General features: G+C 45.4%; 1 protein-coding gene across 5 annotated transcripts in view; it reads left to right on the plus strand.

The window, feature by feature from the left end:
* Nucleotides 1-20,212, plus strand: part of FRMD4B (FERM domain containing 4B) — a 125,693-nt gene that overhangs the window by 88,923 nt on the left and 16,558 nt on the right. For all 5 annotated transcript variants that reach the window (XM_074550385.1, XM_074550386.1, XM_074550383.1 and 2 more), the window contains exons 8-11: nucleotides 9,441-9,524; nucleotides 10,711-10,776; nucleotides 11,832-11,889; nucleotides 12,786-12,872. In XM_074550385.1, the coding sequence (XP_074406486.1) occupies nucleotides 9,441-9,524; nucleotides 10,711-10,776; nucleotides 11,832-11,889; nucleotides 12,786-12,872 (295 nt within the window). The remainder of the gene's footprint in view (nucleotides 1-9,440; nucleotides 9,525-10,710; nucleotides 10,777-11,831; nucleotides 11,890-12,785; nucleotides 12,873-20,212) is intronic.

Below are 20,212 nucleotides of genomic sequence, written 5' to 3' on the forward strand. Positions count from 1 at the left end.
CAGACAAAATAATGAATTCCTGATAGCTGACATGTGCGAGGCACCGGGGTTTATCGTTCTGAGGGTGATAAAGGAGTTTGGAAAAGGGAAAGGTTTGGGTGAGAGATAGCCCTGCAACTGAGGCTGTGGAGTAATTGGTTCAGAAAGTCCTGAATTTTAAAATCGTGCTTGGAAAAAAAGTGAAGTTATTGATCTAGGTGCAGAAAGTAGTATTAACAATTTGCTTTTAATTAAGAGTGGTCAGAGTGAGATTTTTGGGTAGTCTTTTGTTGGGAAGCTGAATATTTTGCCAGGCAAACAGGAAGATCTCTTGGTGGAAAAGAATGTGGGAAAGACAACATGGGCAGTGCTAGAAAATAGCTGTTGGAAAGAAGTTAATAATTGTCTGATAGCAGAGCACCTGCTCACTCTACCGCTAACCCCAAGATTAAGGAAGGTACCCTCAGGAACAGGACACACCTGAGGTCTGTTGGAGGTGGCTTGTCCAGCCTGTTTCTGGGAATTTTGCCAGGTTTATGTGACCAAGATTCCAGGTGTGGCCACACCCAGGACTGGGGTTGGAGCAGGATGACAAGTTTGGGGATAAGGGCACATCTCATCTGGCCAGAGCCCGGTCTGGATCCTGCTTCAGCCCCAGCCATTTCCTCCCACCTGAGTGATACAAAAGAGCTGGTGGGTCACCAGAGGATTCACTCAGAACACCCATCTGGTGCCTCTAGCAGCACTGTAGTTCAGTTTCTGATGTTCTTTTCCATGCAGATGCACTTTTTAAACGCCCGTGCACTGATACCCTGAGCCTTTTTGCAGGCTGTGTCTGCCTGGCTGTAAATCAGTGCTCAGCCCTGGCGCTGCCTTGTGCCCCTTGTGCTCCTGGCCCTTGTTTGCCAAGTGACTCATTGTGTGCTTTGCCTTTCAGCTGTGACTCCCAGCACTTTTTCTTTAAATACCTGGTGAGGCGCTGGCTCTGAACCATTAACTCTGTCTCGGTCAAACCCAGCTGTGTGCTTTCCTCAGCTCCCTCTTTTTCAATAAACAGCTGATTCAGGACAAGATGAGCAAATATCTGCTTACTCAGAGCCTGTTAGTTGAGGGGGTTGATTATTTATTTTGCTTTCTTTGGGAGCATCTGATGAACCAAGGTAGTAAATAAGTAAGTTTAGGAAAAGTCATGTTTCATATCTATTTGATTTAATGATGATGCTCACCCTGCTGACAGGTATCAGATACCCACCTTCCCAAGAGCTTAATGGAATTTTATACCCTTTTAAAGAAAGCTGGTTGAAGACTACAGTAGTTTTTCTCTGGCAGGGTGAAAATTTTGCTTTCCTTGGTGAATCCATGCAGGTCTGCCATGAGGAACAGGAGCTGAGGGGAGGCAGGCAGGGAACTGCTGAGCTCCATCTCCCTGAACACTGAATTTGAATTGAATTAATTAATTATGAAATAAAAACATTTTTTCTCCTAGAGTTTTATTTTTCATGCAAACCAGGTGCAAATACAAAGAAAAAGTACTTAAGATGCCATTTCTTGTGTAGACTTTTCATAGCAACAGGGTTTTTTTCCACTGGTGCTGCTTGTAGATTCATCCAGTTCAGGGCAGACTAAAGCATATGCAGTCTGCAATGATGTCATTGTAATGGTTTTTTACAATTTCCTATTTTAAAGCAGTTCTGTGAGGACTCTCAGGGAATTCGTATAGAATGCTTATTATGGAGCAGATTAATTAGGTGGAAGCACTGTGGGTGGAAATGAGCAAAAAGGATTAGATGAAGAGGGAAGAAAAAAGAATGTTTGCAGTAATTTAATAACCTGATCTCATGGGATTTATTACTTGTATATAGCAATGTAACTCTTAATATTCACACACAGTTATGGCAGTTTGGTAAGGAACAGTAATTTTTAGATTTCATGTGCGTGATGTTTGTACAGTTTCCATAGGGGCAGAAAAGGGGTTACTGTGTTTTGTCCTCTTTAATAGTCCCTCCACAATACTTTCTTTTATTTGTTTTTTTTTTCTTTTTTTTTAATTATTTCTAACTCAGAGAGCAGAGCTAGAGTGGGCACAACCCAGCCACCTAGAGAGGTCTTTTGTGTGTGCTCTGCATGCAAAACAGATGAGAGACAAGGCAAGCAAGGTGCAAGGAAATTCAGCATCCCCCCATGCAGGGGAGAAGCTGCCACATGGGGCAGCATCATGACATCCACAGCCACAGGTAAAAGGTGCTTTTCCCTTGTCCTAGAAATTCCCTTAAGTACAAGTTCAGTATTAAAACACGTGGCCTTTTCTATTGTAAAAATCACATTTCACGGTGAAAAATCACATTTCACCTCCATTTTTTCTAATAGCTGAAAAACTTTGTGAGGTCTACAGGGATTTTTTTCCAGTCTTGCAGCCTCAGCTCTGAGCAGGAGTTTGGGGTCTGGTCTGAGTCCTAACAACATCCTCACTCTAGAAAAGCAGAAATAAATCTTTTGCTTTTCCTTCCCATGGTGGCTGAGATCTGTCACATGAGGTGTGCTTTGTGCTTTGAGGAAATGGAGCGACAGCTTTTCAACGTCAGCTTTTTTTGCTTTTGCAGATTTGTCAGGTCTTTATCATTATTTGGACACTTTATTTTTCTTGTGGTTCCATGTATCTCCATGTATCAGCCAGGCTGTGATAACAAGCTTTAAACTTTGCTACTGTACTCAGACACGCTAAAAACCCACAGCTAATATGGCTAAGCTGACCTTTGTGTGAGCAGGAAGAAAGTGTGAATGTTAGAAATAACAGTCTGCTTTGTGAGGAAGGGCTTGGGTCCTTCAAGCATTGTATTAACTGTGAATATCCATTTTTGCTTGGCAGTAAATCCTCAGGTAAAGCTGAGCCATTCTGCTTTTGTCTGGTCTGTTAGGGGAGGACTGCTAAGGGTGATGCTTAAAGAGCAAGCAGCTCTTAAAATATGGATATTTCATAGCAGGGCTGTGGGATGGCATCTACCACTCATTGTAGGTGGTAGGTCCAAGGACCAAACAGGTTTGTCTTCACAATATTCATGTTTTACATCAAGAGCTGTAAAAGAAGACCTGAAGATTTAGGGCAGCTGCAGGTCACGGATTTTCTATAGCCATGAAGAGCTGCTTCCTTGGCATCCTGTTCCTTGTCTGCAAAGTGGAAGTTGTGGCATTGTCTCACCTGGCAAGGTGGCTCTGGGAGCCGCTCGTCTTCCTGTTTGTCTGCTCACCATGTCCTCATATGGAGAGGTGTGTGCTCACAGCTGATGGGAGAAATGTTGCATTTTCCTTCATGTGCCCCTGGCCCATCTTCCAAAAGCCAATGTATGGAGTCACCAAACCCCTGCAGATCAGGAGGTGCTGCTGCTCTGCCCAGGAGTTGGGCAGTTCTTGGGAAGCAGAGAAATGTGGCACAGGAAACAGGACTGGAGCTCAAGGTCAGGCCTGGGAGTCCAAGGCTCTGCTCCAAGTATGGGGAATGGTCATCCAGTCCCAGCCACCCTTTGTGTTTGGTGCAGCTCCTCCTTGAGCTGTGAAACCAAAGCTGTTGCAGCTGCACAAGGTGGGAACTCGCAGCACAGCCTGAATGTCCAACAAGCTGGGGTTGGAAAAGCCATGTGCGCTGCTTATCAGGGTCCTTCTCACGGATGGGGTTGGAAGGCTCTTAAATGCCCCTTCACATACCTCTCTGAGCAGGCGGCTGCTATCTGCTGCTCAAGTGGCAGCCTCTGCACCCTGCCCCAGCCAGGCTCTGCAGCCCTGTACCAACGGGAGCCCCTTGTTCATGGCCTTTCCACATCCTGGGCTCCCCTCAATAGAAAAATAACTTTCTTGAGTGGGCCAGCAGACCATGAACTGAAAGGGTTGGGAAATGATGGGAAACGTCTGGCATTTGTCACAAAAGAGGATTTGTCGGAGAGCACATTTCAAAAATCCTGCTGCCAAGATCCTGCTGCTCTGGCATACTCAAAAGCTGCTCAATCCATCGTGTCTCCCTGCACCTCCCCTGCTCTCTCTTCCTTCCCTCCTGCCTTTTTTCTCCTGCACTTTTCACCCTGCTCATTTTTTCCCCTCCATTGCCTCACTGCTTGCTCCTCACACCTGTTTCTTGTGGTCCCTCAAAGGGCAGAGCAGCCTCCAAGGGGCCTGAGGTTGCCTTGCTCTTTATTTTACAACAAACCCCAATCATACAGAGCAGGCACCTGTTGCTGAAGCAGCCCAGCTAAAAAGGAATGGTCCCATGTTACTGGTTCTCATCTCTTGGTGTAACGAATGGGAGAACCTTGGAAAGCTTGGTCATGTTTCCCTGAGTCTGCACCAAGCTGAGAAAGTCACTAGGACCCTGAGAAAGTCACTAGGACCTTGAGAAAGTCACTTTAGGACCAGACTGGGGTGTGGGCAGCAGCGCAGGATGTTCTTGTACAATTTGGTGCAAAGGAATTCGGTGGTCCTTCTAAAGAAATAGGGCTGTTACTGACATCAGCTGAATAATCTGACCCTCTGAAAGCCTTGATTGTCAAGCCTTGAAGTATCTGCTCTAATTTTGTGCTGTTTTGGAGTATTTATTTTGCTAGCTCTAAAAATCTTGAAGAGAGTGAGGTGACAAGTCCTAATGGAAATGCTTTGAATCATCTTCATGATGTAGGGTAATAGTGTATCGTACTTTTGCTGTGCAGCTGCACATGTCCCTGAATTTCATATGTAATTCTCAAATTTACTGATATTTGGGTGTCCATGAAATTACTTTCAGGTTAATTTTGAGAGGCTGATTGACATTTTCTGCTGGAAAGGCCACTCTAAATTCTACCTGTGCTATGCCTAAAATTCATTTCAAGAATTAACTGAATTTAAGATAGTGACGTTTAGGAGAACCTGGGAGTGACTTATTCCAGTGATCCTCTAGCAACATGAAAGTATTTGTGTGAGGTCAAGGAACTCCAAGAATAAAGTTGCTATACAGTGCACTTTCCCTAGTGATAAATTTGTACCTTATAACATGTTATAAACACAATTCAGGCACACCTGCCCTTGCTTTAGTCAGTTAAGAGTTGTCTGAAGTCCTGTCCTCATCGAGTTGTTAATATTTACAAAGAATCTGTGGGCTGATAAGCTTCTATGCTGCAGTCCAATATATGGCTTTTGCTGCTGGGTGTGTTGCTTGTTCTTCACGTTTTGTTACTCTCATTAACCACATCTTACCCCATCTAAGCTCTTACCTGCTTAGCAAGGGGCATAAGCTGGTTTTTGACAGTGGGTGCAGGGAAACTCATTGACAAATGGTCCTAATTAGCACAGTTCTGTAAATCTCTGCCTGGCAGGGAGTGTTGTATCACTCCATTACAAGCTGTCAAGATGCACTTTCTGGGGGCATAAATATGTAACTCTTTTATAATTTTCAGTAATTTTCTGCTCTAGGCAGTCCATGCCACGATGGCCTGGCTTGGTTCCTTTGTGGATTTCTGGTGGGGGTTTTAGCAAGATGCCTGAAATCTCGCTGTAACATCAGCAGGGTATAGGAAGCTCATGAGATTGGTCCTGTTTTGCTGCTGGAGTTTCAAGTGGGAAGTCCTGTTGATAGTATGGTTCATGTTAAATATTTTTAATCATGTTACCTAGTTGTTTTAGAGTCAAGCTCCCTCTCCATAGAGCTAGCACTGACGAGCAGGGCGTGCTGGGGACAGCACCTTGCCCAATGTTTGATCATGTTGGGACAGAGAATTAATTATGGGCAGTACCAGGAGTGCAAGTTGAGGTTCAGTGTGAGTAGGCTCTGATGCAGATTTTCATTATTTCCATTTGCATTGCCCAGATTGATTCAAGTTCTGCTTTGTATCTGCCAGAGAGAAAACTCCTGTTTAGAGGGTGGAATAGGAAGGAAAGGGTCTGTCTGCTGCCTTTGTTTAATTCTTCTCCATAGTGGAAAAATACTTGGGTTGAGAGTTTCCTATATTCTCCTCCTGGGGAATAAACAAACCTTCTGCCAAAAAATGTTCAGTCCCATTGACTCTGGGCAGTTTATATATTGAAATTAAGCCAAAAACCACCAGTCCAGAAACCCCCTCTGGTGCAGGGGTCAGATTAAAGGCAAGTTGGGCCTCCCTGTCCTGATAGCCACGTCCTCCTCCTGGTGGGAACCCACCATGGACGTGCCAGATACAGCTCTGGGTGTTGGGCTGGCAGATAGTGGGGATGGTGGGACATCTGGAGCCAGGGCTGTCTGCCCTGGGATTGCTCTATCATCTTGTGGTCCTTGTGAAACCAAACAGGAACAGGCCATCATTCAAAGCGCCGCTCCTGCTATCGGGAGTTGTCACCTCTGGGGAACAGCTGGCGCTCAGAGGGCTTGGGAAAGTGATCCTGAAGGTCAAGGGGAGACTTGCTTGGTGCAGATGAAGTGATAATGGACTCTGTGAAGGAGGGGGAGGACCATTTGAGGCTTTTATTATCCCTGAAGCCGTGAATCATCCCTAATCCTGGGGCGTGCAGTCAGCAGATCCAGGCTGCTGCGTGCCAGCCTGCACTCTCTGAAGGCATCCAGCCTGCAAGGAGCTGTGCCCTGTCTCTCCCAGGTCTTTTACATTTTTCTAGGATTGTTTCATGCTTGATCTTACAATTATGCAGGGAGAAAAAAAAATCATGTTGCTTCTCAGAGAGTTTCAGCCCTTATAAGTCCATTTGGATGGGCTTCTCCCAGTGCTTGTGGATGGGATGGTGTCTGAACCTCAGGGTGTGAGGTTGGGTCCTGTGAGGAAGACAAGTCCCAGGAGCCAAATTTGCCTCATAAAATCAGTGTTATTGCGAGAAATTGGATGGGTTTGTAGGTTGGCAGAAGAAGAGAGGAGGCCCAGCTCTGCTGTGAGCTGTCCCAGCCCCGTGGGCTCTGCCTGCTGACAGTGTTGTGGGTCAGTGCTGCAGGGACGTGCCCCCTGTCATGGCACAGACATGGTGACAGCCCTTTGATCACTGCGTGTCCCAGCTCAGAGCCCACGGGCCCTGCTTGGAGCCAGCTCTGCTGGCCGGCCCTCAAAATTTAAATTCAGTGGTAGACATTTTCATATTGATGAGCTGCTACTCATCACTCGGGCTTAACTAGCACCCTCCTTTTGGCATTGATGAGGATAAAGTTGCTATTTAGCCAGATTTAGATAGTCAGGAGGCCCAAAAACCAGAGAGGTGAAGGGCCCAAAAACCAAACAGAAAGGGGAGTAGTGCTGTTGGAGGCCCCAAATGTTGCAGAAGGTGGCATTTCAGAGCATGGGAGATGCAGCTGCCAGGATTTGTGGCATTTCTCAGTGATGGGGAGGCTGCTGGCCCTGTGATGGTTGGGGAAGGAGAGTTTGGGGCCTCTCCACCCGTGTGTAGTGGTGACAGCTGGGTGTCAGCTGTCCCCTGCTCTGCCCTGGCTCCCCAGCATCAGCCTCCTTATTTCCTCAGCCCTTAAAACCAGGTTACTAAATAAGGGTTTAATGACCACCCATTAAACCTCTGATTATGAATACGAGGCTGAGAATTGACATTTACAGAAACAGCCCTTTTGTTTGGCAAAAATGAGCTATTTTGTTAGTACTTCCTTCCAAAACCTCTCCTACTTCACTGTAGTTCCCTGCCAACTCTGCCTGCTGGAGCAGCCATCGCAGTGATAAATCAGGTTTAAAAATAGGAGGAAAATTGTGGTTTAAGTATCATAATTATCAATTATCCTGTGAATCAATGATTGAAGTTGGACAGGACCTTGGAGGGCCAAGCCATCCAGCTTTAAGAGGGAGTTCAGGCTATGTTGTATTTTTTTGTTGCTGTTTTTTGTTTTGGGGGTTTTTGGATTGTGGGTTTGTTTTTTTGGGTTTTTTTTTATGTGTGTGTGTTTTTCAGTTTGTTTGGTTTTTTTTTTTTGGTTGTTGGTTTTGGGAGTTTTTTGTTGTTGTTTTTTTTTTTAATTATTATTATTTGGTGGTTTTTTGGGTTTTTTTATTTTATTCTTTGCTCTGGTTTCTGATGGCTTCAGAAGAGTGTGCTCTGTGTCTGCATTTCCATGTAACCCTACAAACCCCTGGAAATCTACCTTCTCTCTGCAAGCTGAGATGTCCTGCAGCCTTTTGATCCCATCAAAATAGGCCTGCAAGGGGTGAATAAAACTCAGCCTTTGTGAGCATTGGCTGTATTAGAGGGCTGGAAGGAGAAATCCTGATTTTCTACCCAGCTGTCCCCATTTGTGGCGCTTGGGTGCTGGCCAGCTCGCAAAGAAAAATGGATATTCCTGGCAGAAGAGTGCAGCAAGCAGCACTCCTCGGTGCTAATTGACCCCTTCTTGGCAGCCTCATCAAAGACGCTGAAGAATAAATAGGCTGTTGATTGAAGTGTTCCCTTGTCCCCAGAGGTGGTCCCCTTTACTCAGGGCTGAGGCTCATTGTCAGTGCTGGGGAAGAGCCTTGCAGAGCCATTAGCCTGGGCTCCCAAGGAACAAAAAAACAAAACAAAAAAACCTTTCAACCCCTGCGTTTTCCATGTGGCATCTGGGAGATGGAGTCATGGGAGGGAGGGTTGCTCCATATGCAGAGCTCCATCCTCAGTGCCCATGGCAAAGGGGGACGTAGCTCTGGTGGAAACTCTGACGGCTCAATCTGATGACGAGAGAGGTTGGGAGCAGAAAAAACACCTTCAAGGAAAGCCTGGGCAAAGTTGAGGCAGATGCTGATGGACGGGACTGGTGCATTCTTTGCATAGAAAAGTCGTGTTGGTGCTTGCTGGTGCTGAAGGCACGCAGAAATCCTGCCCAGATGGGGCGTGCAGGTTTCAGCTGATTAACTAATGGACCGTGTGAGGAGAAAATATGAACCATTTTACTGATGCCTGTAAATAGGTTTTAAATATTCTGCCGGGGTTCTGTCGTGACAAATTGCATTCACATATTTCAGTATTCACATACTGAATACTTCAGTCTTTCATTTCAGGTTGGGCCTAGAGTCCAGAGTATTTGAACTTTCTGTACGATGGGCAGTCCAGGAGAACTGTTTTCACTGAAAATGTGTGAACTGAAACCCTTTGTTTTGAATCCGATCACTGTGAAACTTCTGTGATTTAACAAATACCATACTGCTTCATGAAATGTATTGTTAAAGGCAGAGCAAAACTTAGCACTGCAAGCCTTACTTTTGGGCTTTCCTGCAGCTGTTTCAGGGCTCATTCTGCACTCGGCAAATAGAGTGAGGGTGTGCAGAATAAATATTGATACGGTGGTGGCCTGAGCATCACGTGTGTGTATAACGAGCATGACACCATATCCATCACTGTCATGTGAGAAGACATCTCGAGTTACGTTGCTATGACAGCCTGTCATGGGGCTGCACTCCACATTTGTGAGCAGCAAATGCAGCCCTTCCTTCTGCCCAAACTGATGAGTCCATCTCTGATTCACTAGCACTGACTCTGGGCTGTTTTTGCTTTTTCAGTGATGAGAACACCAGAAAAGACTTGAAGACACTGCCTGTCTTTCCTACCAAGACACTGCAGGAGCATCCATCACTTGCTTACTGGTGAGCTGTTAATTTAAAATGTAAATTATTGCCATGAATGATAACAAGAAGATCACTTTTAAGCAGTCTGCAAACTCCTCTAAAAGTTTTCAGCCCAGGACATGGAGCTGATTGCTCATGTTCAAGCATTTCTAGTTTTCAGAAGGATGTAAATTATGCAAGATCTGATGGAAATTCCTCCTTGAAAGTTTGCTCAAATTAAATTGCTGTGTCAGAAACTGCTGGATCAGAGTATGTGGGGACCCTATAATAGAAGGAGATGAATTCTGAATTCCAGCCAGGCCTGGGTTTGCAGAGAGCACCTCAGTTTTCATCTGTCACACAGTGGAGCCTTTGTGGTGGGTGACCTTTGCTGGCTGCCAGCTGCCCACCCAGCTCCTCTGGACAGGACAGGGGAAGAAAATAATCTAGAAAAGCTGGAAAGAGAAAGACAGTTCCAATTCTGGGGCTTGAATTTGCTGTGAAAGGAACACAGCGTTTAGGATGAATCAGTGATATTGTTTCCTTGGAATTTATGCCCTTTGTGCAAATTCAACCTCCTCGTTTGTTTTGGTTTTTTAGGCTTGATGTGTACGTGATGGATTTTCAAGTGTACCGTGCTTGCTTATTATTTGTTTGTCTCTGAATGAATACTGCTGGGTTTTTCTTTGCTTTCAAGTGTCTTGACACAGAAATGCATATTTTATTTCACATTCCTCCAAAACAAAAATGTTGAAATATGTAACAGGGAAAAATGCAAAAAGGTCATTGCTGACAAATGTGTGGTTTTCATCACCTATGAAATGTCAGGGGGGAGAAAATAGACGGGAATGAAAACAGCTCTGGTTGAACTTCTTCTGTCTTGCATATGGAGCATTAACCAGGCTTTGAAGTTTGGGTCCTTTAGAACGTTAAGATGAATTTCCACAATTAGCACCATTCTTCTGCAGCAGCATCTGCAGCAGAACAGGCTGATCTGAAATGGTTTGTTAATGAGTCTGGAAGGCAGGATGTGATGGTGGGGACCAGCCAGGCAGCTCCACGCTGCCTAATGAAGGGTGGGAAAGAAATCTGCAAGAACCAGAATGTAAACCAGAGCAAGAAATGGGCAGGGGGACCCTTCTCTGCGTGCTGAGCAGGTGGGTGAGCTTCGGCACATGAACAAAGTCACTGAGCCTCTAAATTGGGTTTTGTGCTTGGTTTGCAGTGAGGACAGAGTAATTGAGCATTATACACAAATTAAAGGTCTGACCAGAGGACAAGCCATTGTTCAGTGAGTATGACACCTGTTAATTTGTGAAGATGATATTTTTTACTTTTCTCCTGTTCTTTTTTGGTTGAGATGTGGCAAGGCAGAGTCTTTGGGTCATTATTGCCTGCAAATGATGTGGTTTGTATCTGTCAGATTCTCTTTTTATTGAGTTACATTGCAAAGTGGAATTATTGAAGTCTCACATTTCACAAGCTTGCAGTTCAGCATTTGTATAGCCATTTGGGTACCTCAAAGACAAAAGAAATTGTTTGAAATTTACTTTATTGAAGACTCTTTGCCATACCTTGCTTGCCATCAATTAATTTTCACTCCAAACTCATAAGGGTGCATATTACCCTAAGTCCTGTAAGAAAGTCTGAAATGTTCAGAATTTGGTTTTCAAAACATCAAGGTCTTCCAAGCTGCCCACTGAGCCTGTGGAATTATATTTTTCATTTACCATTAATATTTAGTGTTCCTCCTAGCAGCAGATGCAGTAGGATGTGTTATGAGATGTTTGAGATGATGGCCATGGCTGCACAGTGCAGACTCCTTGTGGTTTTTCTCACGTGCCTCAATGCCTGTAAATCTGTCTCAATAATTTGTGGTCTTTTCTCAATAGAAACAAGGGGAAAATGGTCTGTTCAGTGGTTTTCTGAATTGCCTCATGAAACAGTTGTACAATGGCATAAACATATTCATTTGGAGCCTGTCCTTTGTAACCAGAGCTTCATAATGGAATAATTATAGGCAGGTCTTTATTGCCAGCATTTCCCAAAAGGCTCACATGTTCAGTTCAGAATTTTTGCTTTCAGTTCTATGACCTTCTGATAAAAGATTTAATTTTCTGTTGTATGAGAAATTTTCCTTTTGCTTTAGCTGGGCCAAAATACCCCATCTTTCCCCAAGCCAAGATGCTAAGTTTTTTCCTGAAAATATGGGCCTTCAGCTATTAAGGCCTTCAAAATATGCAGATGATAAATGATGTGTCCTGGATGTATGTGTGAAAAAAATATGTTAATAGATATTACTTCCTCCAGAGAAAATAATCTGATATGCTATAAATCTGTCTGCAGGTACATGAAAGTGGTAGAAGCTTTGCCAACATATGGAGTTCATTACTATGGAGTAAAGGTCAGTAACTGACTACAGATAATGTGATTGCTGAGCTTATTATGAGGGATTGCATTCCTAAAGGAGCAGTTGCATGATTCAGTGCCCTTCTATCAGTATGGAACCCCACATTTTTCAACCTCTGTAATTTTTTCCCTTTCAATGTACTTTAAAAATTGTTTCCAGACAGCAGAAAGGAATCTTTGTAAAACCTTTATGTAATCCTATCAGCAGCTAAATTCCTATCATCTTAATTAAACTGGATATCACTTCTAGACTTGAAGCAGCTAATAGTTTCCCCAGAGACATTAATCAAGATTAGAAAAATAGAATGTGGAAAAGACTCCTCCTAAGTGGCAGGTGATTAGTGGTGCGTGCTTGGAGTGGGGAAATGCTGAGAAATACTTTTGGAGAGTGATGGAAATACCCCATTTATTCCCACTTGTAGAGCAGAGCCGGGGCCAAAGTGCTTTGTGCAGAAGAGCTCAGCAGAGATGATGTCTCCTTGCTTTTGAGTCATGGCCATGACTGTGGTACCTGAGAAGCTGCTGTTTTGTGCTGGTGTCTCCTCCTGTGGCTGCCCATGCCTGAATTTAGGGGTATTGGCAGTCATTGGCCACAGTTTTTTTTCTGTCCCCTGTCCTTCCCCTTCACAGCCACTCCTCCAGCAGTGACACCCTGTTGTTCCAGCAGCACTCTTGCTTTTCTGCCCACGTTGCACAGCCACCACCTGGGTTTGTGCCTCTGGGAGAAAGTTTCCACCTTCACCCCAGCAATCCACTTCACCTCAATTTGTTTGCCAGAAAAATCCTTGCTCTGTACCTACTTGTGCTTGTCACAGAGTGAAAAGGGCTCTAATCCTGGAATTGCCTCATTCTTAAGTAGCTCTTGGTTGACGTAGACATCCCATTTTTCAGGATAAACAAGGAATCCCGTGGTGGCTTGGAATAAGTTACAAAGGAATCGGCCAGTACGACTTACAAGACAAAGTTAAGCCCAGAAAAGTAAGTTTTTTTCTGTATCTGATTTTTTTTTTTGTGGGGGGAACATGGTGTGGTGTTGCATGTCAGGATTTACTCTTTTAAGCTGTTGCTTATTAGAGTGGTGGGCAAAAGACCAAAGGCTGGAGGCAGAAGGAGAGTTCTGCTGGCACTGAGGCAGCAAATCTCTGCCTCTCCTAGATTGTGGAAACTCCCTTTGGGAGCTTTGGCTCGTATGTCTTGAGTTTGGTGGTCTCAGGATGGGGATTTTGGCAGCCCCCAGGGATAACTACAGAAATATGAGGCAGTTGTGTTTCTGCAAGGCCTTGTGCTCGGGCAGTGTTTTCACTTCACTTTTGTAGGTGGGGTTTTTTTTGTGCATGGAACATTAAAGGCTCCACTGATACAGGCAGAATACAAGAGGAACTGTGTGAAATCGAAGGCTTGTTGAAGTGTGTGCTTCCATAAATTCTAAGGGGAAATTGAGAATAAATGCCAAGTACTGGAATTCATTCTTCTCCTTTTCCAACCCACTGCTTCCCGGTGTGTCTTTACTAGAAACATCTAAGCCATGAGGGGATGGAGACCTGGGAGTTGGCTGTTCTTTCCCCAGGAATGATCTGGGCAGGAGTTCACATGAAGTTGTGCTCCCCGCCAGGGAATTTTTACATTTGCAAAATGATATTGTTTAGTGTATTGGTGCCAAAAAGCACAGCTTAACAAAACTTCCTTGTTAAAGAGTAATCCCCCCCTTCAAGCTTCCAACTTGATCTTGTCTTTTTCCAGAGCAGGCTATGACTTGGTTTCTTTTGGTGTATTTATGTACCTGTGTGTCCAAGGGCGAGCTCTCATGTCCTCCTTCACTTTGTTTAGTAAAATACAGAGTTTTATCCCAAGTGTCTCTTCCCATGCCTGCACTGAAAGACACAGGAGGAACCCTCTGTAAATCAAGTCAACTTGAAGCTATTGAATGTCAAAGGAGAGCACCAAGGAGGTCCTCTTGCCCTTAAGCACTTCCCTGATTTTAGGCAACATCCATAAGATTTTCCAGCCAGGAAAAGTTCATTCTGCAGCCAAGATGTCCAGCTGTGACCAGCAACGCTCTCCAAGAAAATGGAGCCTGCCTGGCTGAAAGCATTGCTTCGCCAAGCATTTCTTATGCTTGTGGGATTTCAGTTTGCAACATCAACCAGGCAGATTAAGAAAAATTTTTAAGGTCAGCAGGGCCCAGATACCAAGTCACACCCTGCTACAGTTAGTTACGAGGCGTTGACTTTGAATGCAGCAGGAGTTGTGCTTAAGAAAAATAAAATAAAAACCAGAGGTCATCTCTGCAGTGGAAGCATGACAATGGAAATGAGAATAGTTGTTGGCTTCACTGAAATTATAATTATACCACAGAGCATAGAGATTTAAAGGGGAGAGAGAGGAGCCTAAATGCAGGTGGAAGGTTTAATTACAGTAATCTCATTGAAACTGTGGGGCTGTATGGATTTTCCTGGTGTCAGTGCAAAGGGACAAAAATGATGTAAGCCACAGCTTGTCCTGAGCCATGATTGCCTTTAACAAGTTGGTAAATATACAGACAGTTTCTTTATATGAAAAATGTTTCAGGGTTTGAAATACAAAGAGCACTTTGGGTTAGTGATTGGAATTGGATCACTTTTGGGAGGAAAAGCAGACATCAGGTCTAGAGGGGCACCCACACCCAGACTTGGGTTTGGAGTTAAAATGCTGAGATAATACTTCAGTGTAGCTACAGCCCAGCTGCCTGTGATGCAGCAAGCAGAAATTCCTTTTAATCAGTGTTGTTGTTTGTTCATGTTTATGAATGTATCAGAATTTATTTCAGAGAGAGAAGAGTGTGGACAGCTTGCCTGAATCTCCCAGGAGTCTCTCTGGAGCAGCAGGCAGGAGGGGAATTGGCATGTGAACTATTCCTGTCTTTTGGAGCAGCAGTGCTAGTTTTGCTGGATTTAGCAGAATTTTCTTGCTTTGCTTTTTGGGAACGGAGCCAAACTCACAACTGTCGTGTGCTGGTGTTATCCAGCTGTTAAACACAACAGCAGTTTTGATCCATGGTTTAATCCCCAGCCATCTGGGAAAGAGCATCCTCATTGTGCTCCCCTTCTCCAGTTGGTGATGTTTAAATATACATGCAGCTGATAGATAAATAGAGAATAATAAGATGGAAAGGCTGAGTCCAAGTCTAATGAAAACCAAGTTGGCCTTCCTGAATTTTGAAGCTGCAGGGGATCTCTGAGTGTGCAAACCCCTCTGACACTGGTTGTGGTGGGAAAGCTGCAACATTTTGGATGGGAGCTTTTTATATGGAATTGATGCTTGTGCTGCAGTGAATTCACACCAGGGAGATTGATTCTGCTCCTCTTGTCTTTTCTGCAGTGCTGTCAGATGTGTTTGCTTCACCACAGAATCACAGGCATCCTGCAAGAGCCAAGTCCATATTTAGAATAAAATTTTACTATTAATAGAAATAAAATCTACATTAGTTGCACCCATTAATGGAGGCTCAGTTAAATCCAAAGAAACATAACCACCCTCTTAAAAAAGTGAAATCCTTTAGCTTTATCCAAGTAGGTCTTCAGGCCAAGACACCCAAATCTGAGCCTTGGAGCGCAGTGGTTATCCCAAGGTTTTGTTATTGGATCAACACCAGTGCATGGAGTCCAAGGCTGAGAGCTGCTCACAGGAAGGAACTTGCAGGAGAGGCCTGGGTGAAGCAATCCCCAGATCCCTATCAGCCAGGGCTGAGGGGAGCCCAGTGTGTGACTCGGGGCTGGACCTGGAGAACCTGCCCTGGCTGTCTGTCTGTCTGTCTGTGCACAGCTGGCTGGGGAGGTTTGTCTCCAGCTATTAATATTCTGCTGGTTGACCTGAGATAGTTTGGACAAGGGAGTTCTGTTGCTCCAAGTCACTCCTGGGAGGTTGTGTTGCTTCAGGAGCAGTTTCTAGAAAAGCCCAAGTGTTCCCCATCACCAGGAGTGCCAGCTGAGGCACTGAGGGAAGCACTGGGCTCCAGCTCTGTAAAAGACTGAAAAGGGAGAATTATTTTCTGTGTCATTTATGAAAATTGTCTCTGTAGATAAAAGCAGCGGCTCCATTCTGGCTGGAGGTTATACTGAGCTCACTTGATTATCATCCTGAAGTCTCACAGGGCATTAAAACAGACTGGGTTTGGCAACTCTTGTTCAGATTTGAGCTCAGACCTGGGATTAGCTCTGCAGTCCTGCTGCTTTGCAAACATATTCTCATTCAGTTGCAGTTAATATTGAGAGTCACCTCCTGCTTGGAGAAGTGCCTCTGCTTGCTGTGAGGTGGCATGCCAAGATCCTGTCCCCAGCATCCTCTGAATCAATTAGGAAAAGTATAAAACAGGTCCCAGGACTTGGTTTGTCATTTCAAGCCAGAATAGATCTCCCTTTATCTCTACCCCATTCTTCTCACTGGTGAGATAAACAATGCAAGTCTTGTTAATGGAGGGTGTATTAAGGCATGAGTTGAGTTTATTCTGCGTTCAGCCAATACGTGAGGATCCTCTGAGGGCTGGAGAAGGCAGCTTGCTGGCTCTCTGACTTGTTCTCCCACTTCATTGTGTTTCTGTGGGTGACTCCCTCGTGATAAATTAACTCTGTTATCTGAAGAATAGAACTGATCTTGCTGTGGCATTGTTTCAAATGTCCAAGAATATAATTTCTGCTGCTTGATGTCTTGACTGCACTGTGTTCTCAGAAGTGTTTTTATTATCATGTACTCGTTTTGAAATGATGGGGTATGTTTATCACAGGATGGTGTGGGCTGAAAGATCATCTCATTTCAACCCTCCTGCCGTGGCAGGGACACCTTCCACTATCCCAGGGTGCTCCAAACCCCATCCAGCCTGGCCTTGGACACTCCCAGGGATCCTGTGCCAGTGCCTCATCACCTTCACAATATCCCTGGCTGGATTTAATACTTTGAGGGCTTTAGCTTTCCAAACCCAACCCCTGGCTGCTCAGACAATTTCTCTGTATTTCTCCCACCCTCTTTGGGGATCTTTTGGTGACTGGGTTTGTCCAGGAGCTCTTTGTTCATCCTTGCAAGCGTCCTGACACTTTTTCATTACTTTCTCTTTGTTGGGATGCATTGCTCCTGAGCTCTGAGGAGGAGGTATTATGATACTTCTTTCTTAAATCAACATATGCTAGGAGTTGATGCTGAAAGTTTTCCCTTGCAGAACATTGACTTCATGTAAATTTGCTGTCCTGCTTTGCTGAATAGTTGAGAACACAGCAGCATTGGAACAGCCTCCTCAGCAGGCAGCTCTAATTAGGCAGAGATTTCTTTTATGGTGTTTATTTCTCACCAAGCCATTGATTTAGATAGAAGATACTAAGCTCACACAATTACTTAAAAAAAACACAGAGGTTTTATGAGGCTGCTTTGAAATTCAGATCTTTCCAGATGTGCAAAAAGTTGCTTGAATGTCACCTGCTGCAAAACACAAATGTTTTGGGGTATTTTGATGTTAAGACATCTCTCAGTCTTATGAGGCCAGTGCTAGTGAGGACCAGGCACAAAATCATCAGAAGCTATTAGAAAAATACATGACTGAAAAGGTTTTTAGAGGACTGGTTTAATATTTAAGGGATGAAGGATGCGTGCAGGTGAGCTCTGCCGAGCTGTGCTGGCACAGGAGGGAGCTGCCTGCCTCCCTCCCTCAGAAGTTGCTGCAGGTGGGGCAGTTTGGCTCTGCTGCCATCTCCTCAGGTGCCTCTCTCCACGGGCAAGCAGAGCAGCAGTGGGACCCAGGATTCCAGCTGAAGGCAGGGTGCCAGACAGCTGAGAGCAGCGGAGGGGCTGAAGCACAGCCCGCGCTGCCAGGGTGGTAATTTCCCTCCTCGGGTGGGGTGCATTCCTGTGGGCAGAAATCTTTTATGTTTCCTTGCTCTGAATTGCCAGATTTGTCTGCAGATTGCTGTTCCCAGCCAGTTCCTGAGGTGCTGCTTGCTGGGCACCGCACGTACCACGAGGTGCTTTGGAAGTGCTTCCCGAGGGAAAGGCTGCTGCAAACACTGTGCCATGCCTTGCACTTCATGCTGACCTTACTCAAGGACCCTTTGGGTGGAAAACCTGAGGTTTGGGTCATTTAGCTCTTGGTCAGAATTTGTCACTAACCTTGGGAACAGTTCTGGCACAGTGGGCTGGTGCAGCAGCTTGAGGCCACACAGCCCCTGCACTGAGCTGCTCTCCACATTTACACCTGGGTGCAAAAAGAAACCTTGTAAAAAATACTAAAATATTGTTTTTTAAACAAAATCCATCAGGCTCACAGTGATACTGAGCCAGGAGCCTGAGCAGCTCTTTGGGCAGGGTCCCTGGCAGCTCCTGCCTGCAATCCTGACAGGGCCGTTCTTCTGAGCCAGTTTGCTCCTGCTGTCAGGCCGGGACAAACCTGCATTTTATTCAAAACTGAATACCAGATCAGCCAGGTGAAAAACCAGCTGCTGCTTTTAAGGTGTTTCAGCACTTAGCCCTGCTATGTGCCTTTGGGCTGCCTTAACTATTATGGTTCTTTTTGTGCAGGAGGGATGGCGATTCCTTTTTGTTCAGTGCTCCCTGGTATCTGCGATTGAATCCCAGCAGAAATACAGGGAAGCCTAAACTCGTGGGCTGGAGAAGCAGCAGCTGGGTGGGTGGTAGGAGTCTGGCTGGTGCACGGAGGTGCCTGGGTAATGAGATGTGATCAGAGCTGCACCTCCGCCTTCTACCAAAAAAAAAAATCAGAAAAACAACCTTGACCAGGCCAAGTTCTGCTCAGAGTCAGACAGGCAGCCCCTGGGATGCTCAGTAGTTTTCAGGAGCATTTAAGGATCTGACAACCTACATGGATGGGAAGGCTATTAAGAAAACATTAATTAGCTCAGGTGGACTTAATCATCTGGTTAAAGGGAACATACATTGCAAAACTTCCACAAAAACATTTTAATTATTCCTAATTGTTCTTCCAGCCCTCAAAAACCAGTTCCAGATTTCCAGGGTTTTTTTTTACCACTCTTTTGTCTTTAAATATGCATTTAGTTTAGGTAAGATTGAAATTAGGAATTATTTAGGAACATGTCTGTACAGGATAGAGAGTATTTGAAGGGAGCAGGATATCTCTAGAGTACTGACGGTTTCCTGAGCGTTGCCTTTTGACCACGAGTTAGAAAAATTTCAGTTGAAGAAAGTTTATTACTTTATTGCTTTGTCCTTATTTGTACTGAGTCCATTTTTTCCCTCTTGCCTTTCATGAATCCAAGTGTGCTAGGCAGGAAAGTGTAATACTTTCATTCAGGATTATTTTATTTGCATCTGTATAAATATTACTGGCTCACAACTTACCTAAAGCCGTTCATTTAATCACCAGCTTTTTTTTTACAAGGACCTGAGTTAGGAGGGTTTGTCAGATGAGGTGATAGCTAAGGAGCTTATATTGTTCTTAAGTGAGATAGTCTGAGGACAGGGCACTTTTTCAGTCCTCAAGAGCAAAGATGTGTCTTGGGTACAATTCCCATCTGTGGGATGGGATGGGATGGGATGGGAGCAGCAGAGGGGGGAGCTGCAGTTATCCCAGACTTTGTGCAAGGAGGCAGAGATGTCTTTGTGCTGAATGTACCCAGCTGTGAATGCTTGGGGCGCCCGTCAGCTCCTTTTGGGCTGGGATGGATCTCACAGGGTGGGGAGGAAATGGAGAAAAGCTCTACCCACATCCTGAGGCAGTTCCCTGCAGGTTTTCTTAAAAATGCAAACGCCTTTTTTTTTTTTTTTCTTGGTACTGGAAGTGTCAGATTAGCGCAGACCCCCGTGTCCCTCTGTCCCTCTGCCAGGGCAGGAGGCTGCTCCAGGGGCTGGGGCTGCTGCATTTTGCCCTGCCGCCAAACGCGCCCCTCCTCACCTTGGGACAGGTGCTCCGTTTTCCCGCAACCCTTTGGAACGCCGAGCGCATCCGGAGAGGGGGAAAACCCCAAAGGAAGTGATAAAAAGGGGACGGGGAATCATCCCCCGCCACGATAAGAGGCAGTTTTTTCTGCAGAGGTCATGTTTGAAGCACGCCCATGGATTTTACGGGCGTGGGAGCGGCGGCCGGGATGATGCTGCTGGTGGAACCTGCTGCTGCCTCTGGGTGTGAGTCAGGGCTGCCGGGGCAGGACTCGGCTCCGCGGGGACCCCGGGCAGCCCCCACGGCCCTGAGCCCCCCAGGAACCCGGGGAGGGGCTCCCAGGGGTGCAGCCCCTCGGTGGAATCCTCGTTGTTCGCTCGCCGTTGGGTTTTCCCTGGATCTGGGGAACAGCGGGGTGTGGGAGGCGCGGCGCCGAGCGGGTGGG

Source organism: Zonotrichia albicollis, chromosome 12 (assembly GCF_047830755.1).
Source record: "Zonotrichia albicollis isolate bZonAlb1 chromosome 12, bZonAlb1.hap1, whole genome shotgun sequence".
Lineage (NCBI taxonomy): Eukaryota > Metazoa > Chordata > Aves > Passeriformes > Passerellidae > Zonotrichia > Zonotrichia albicollis.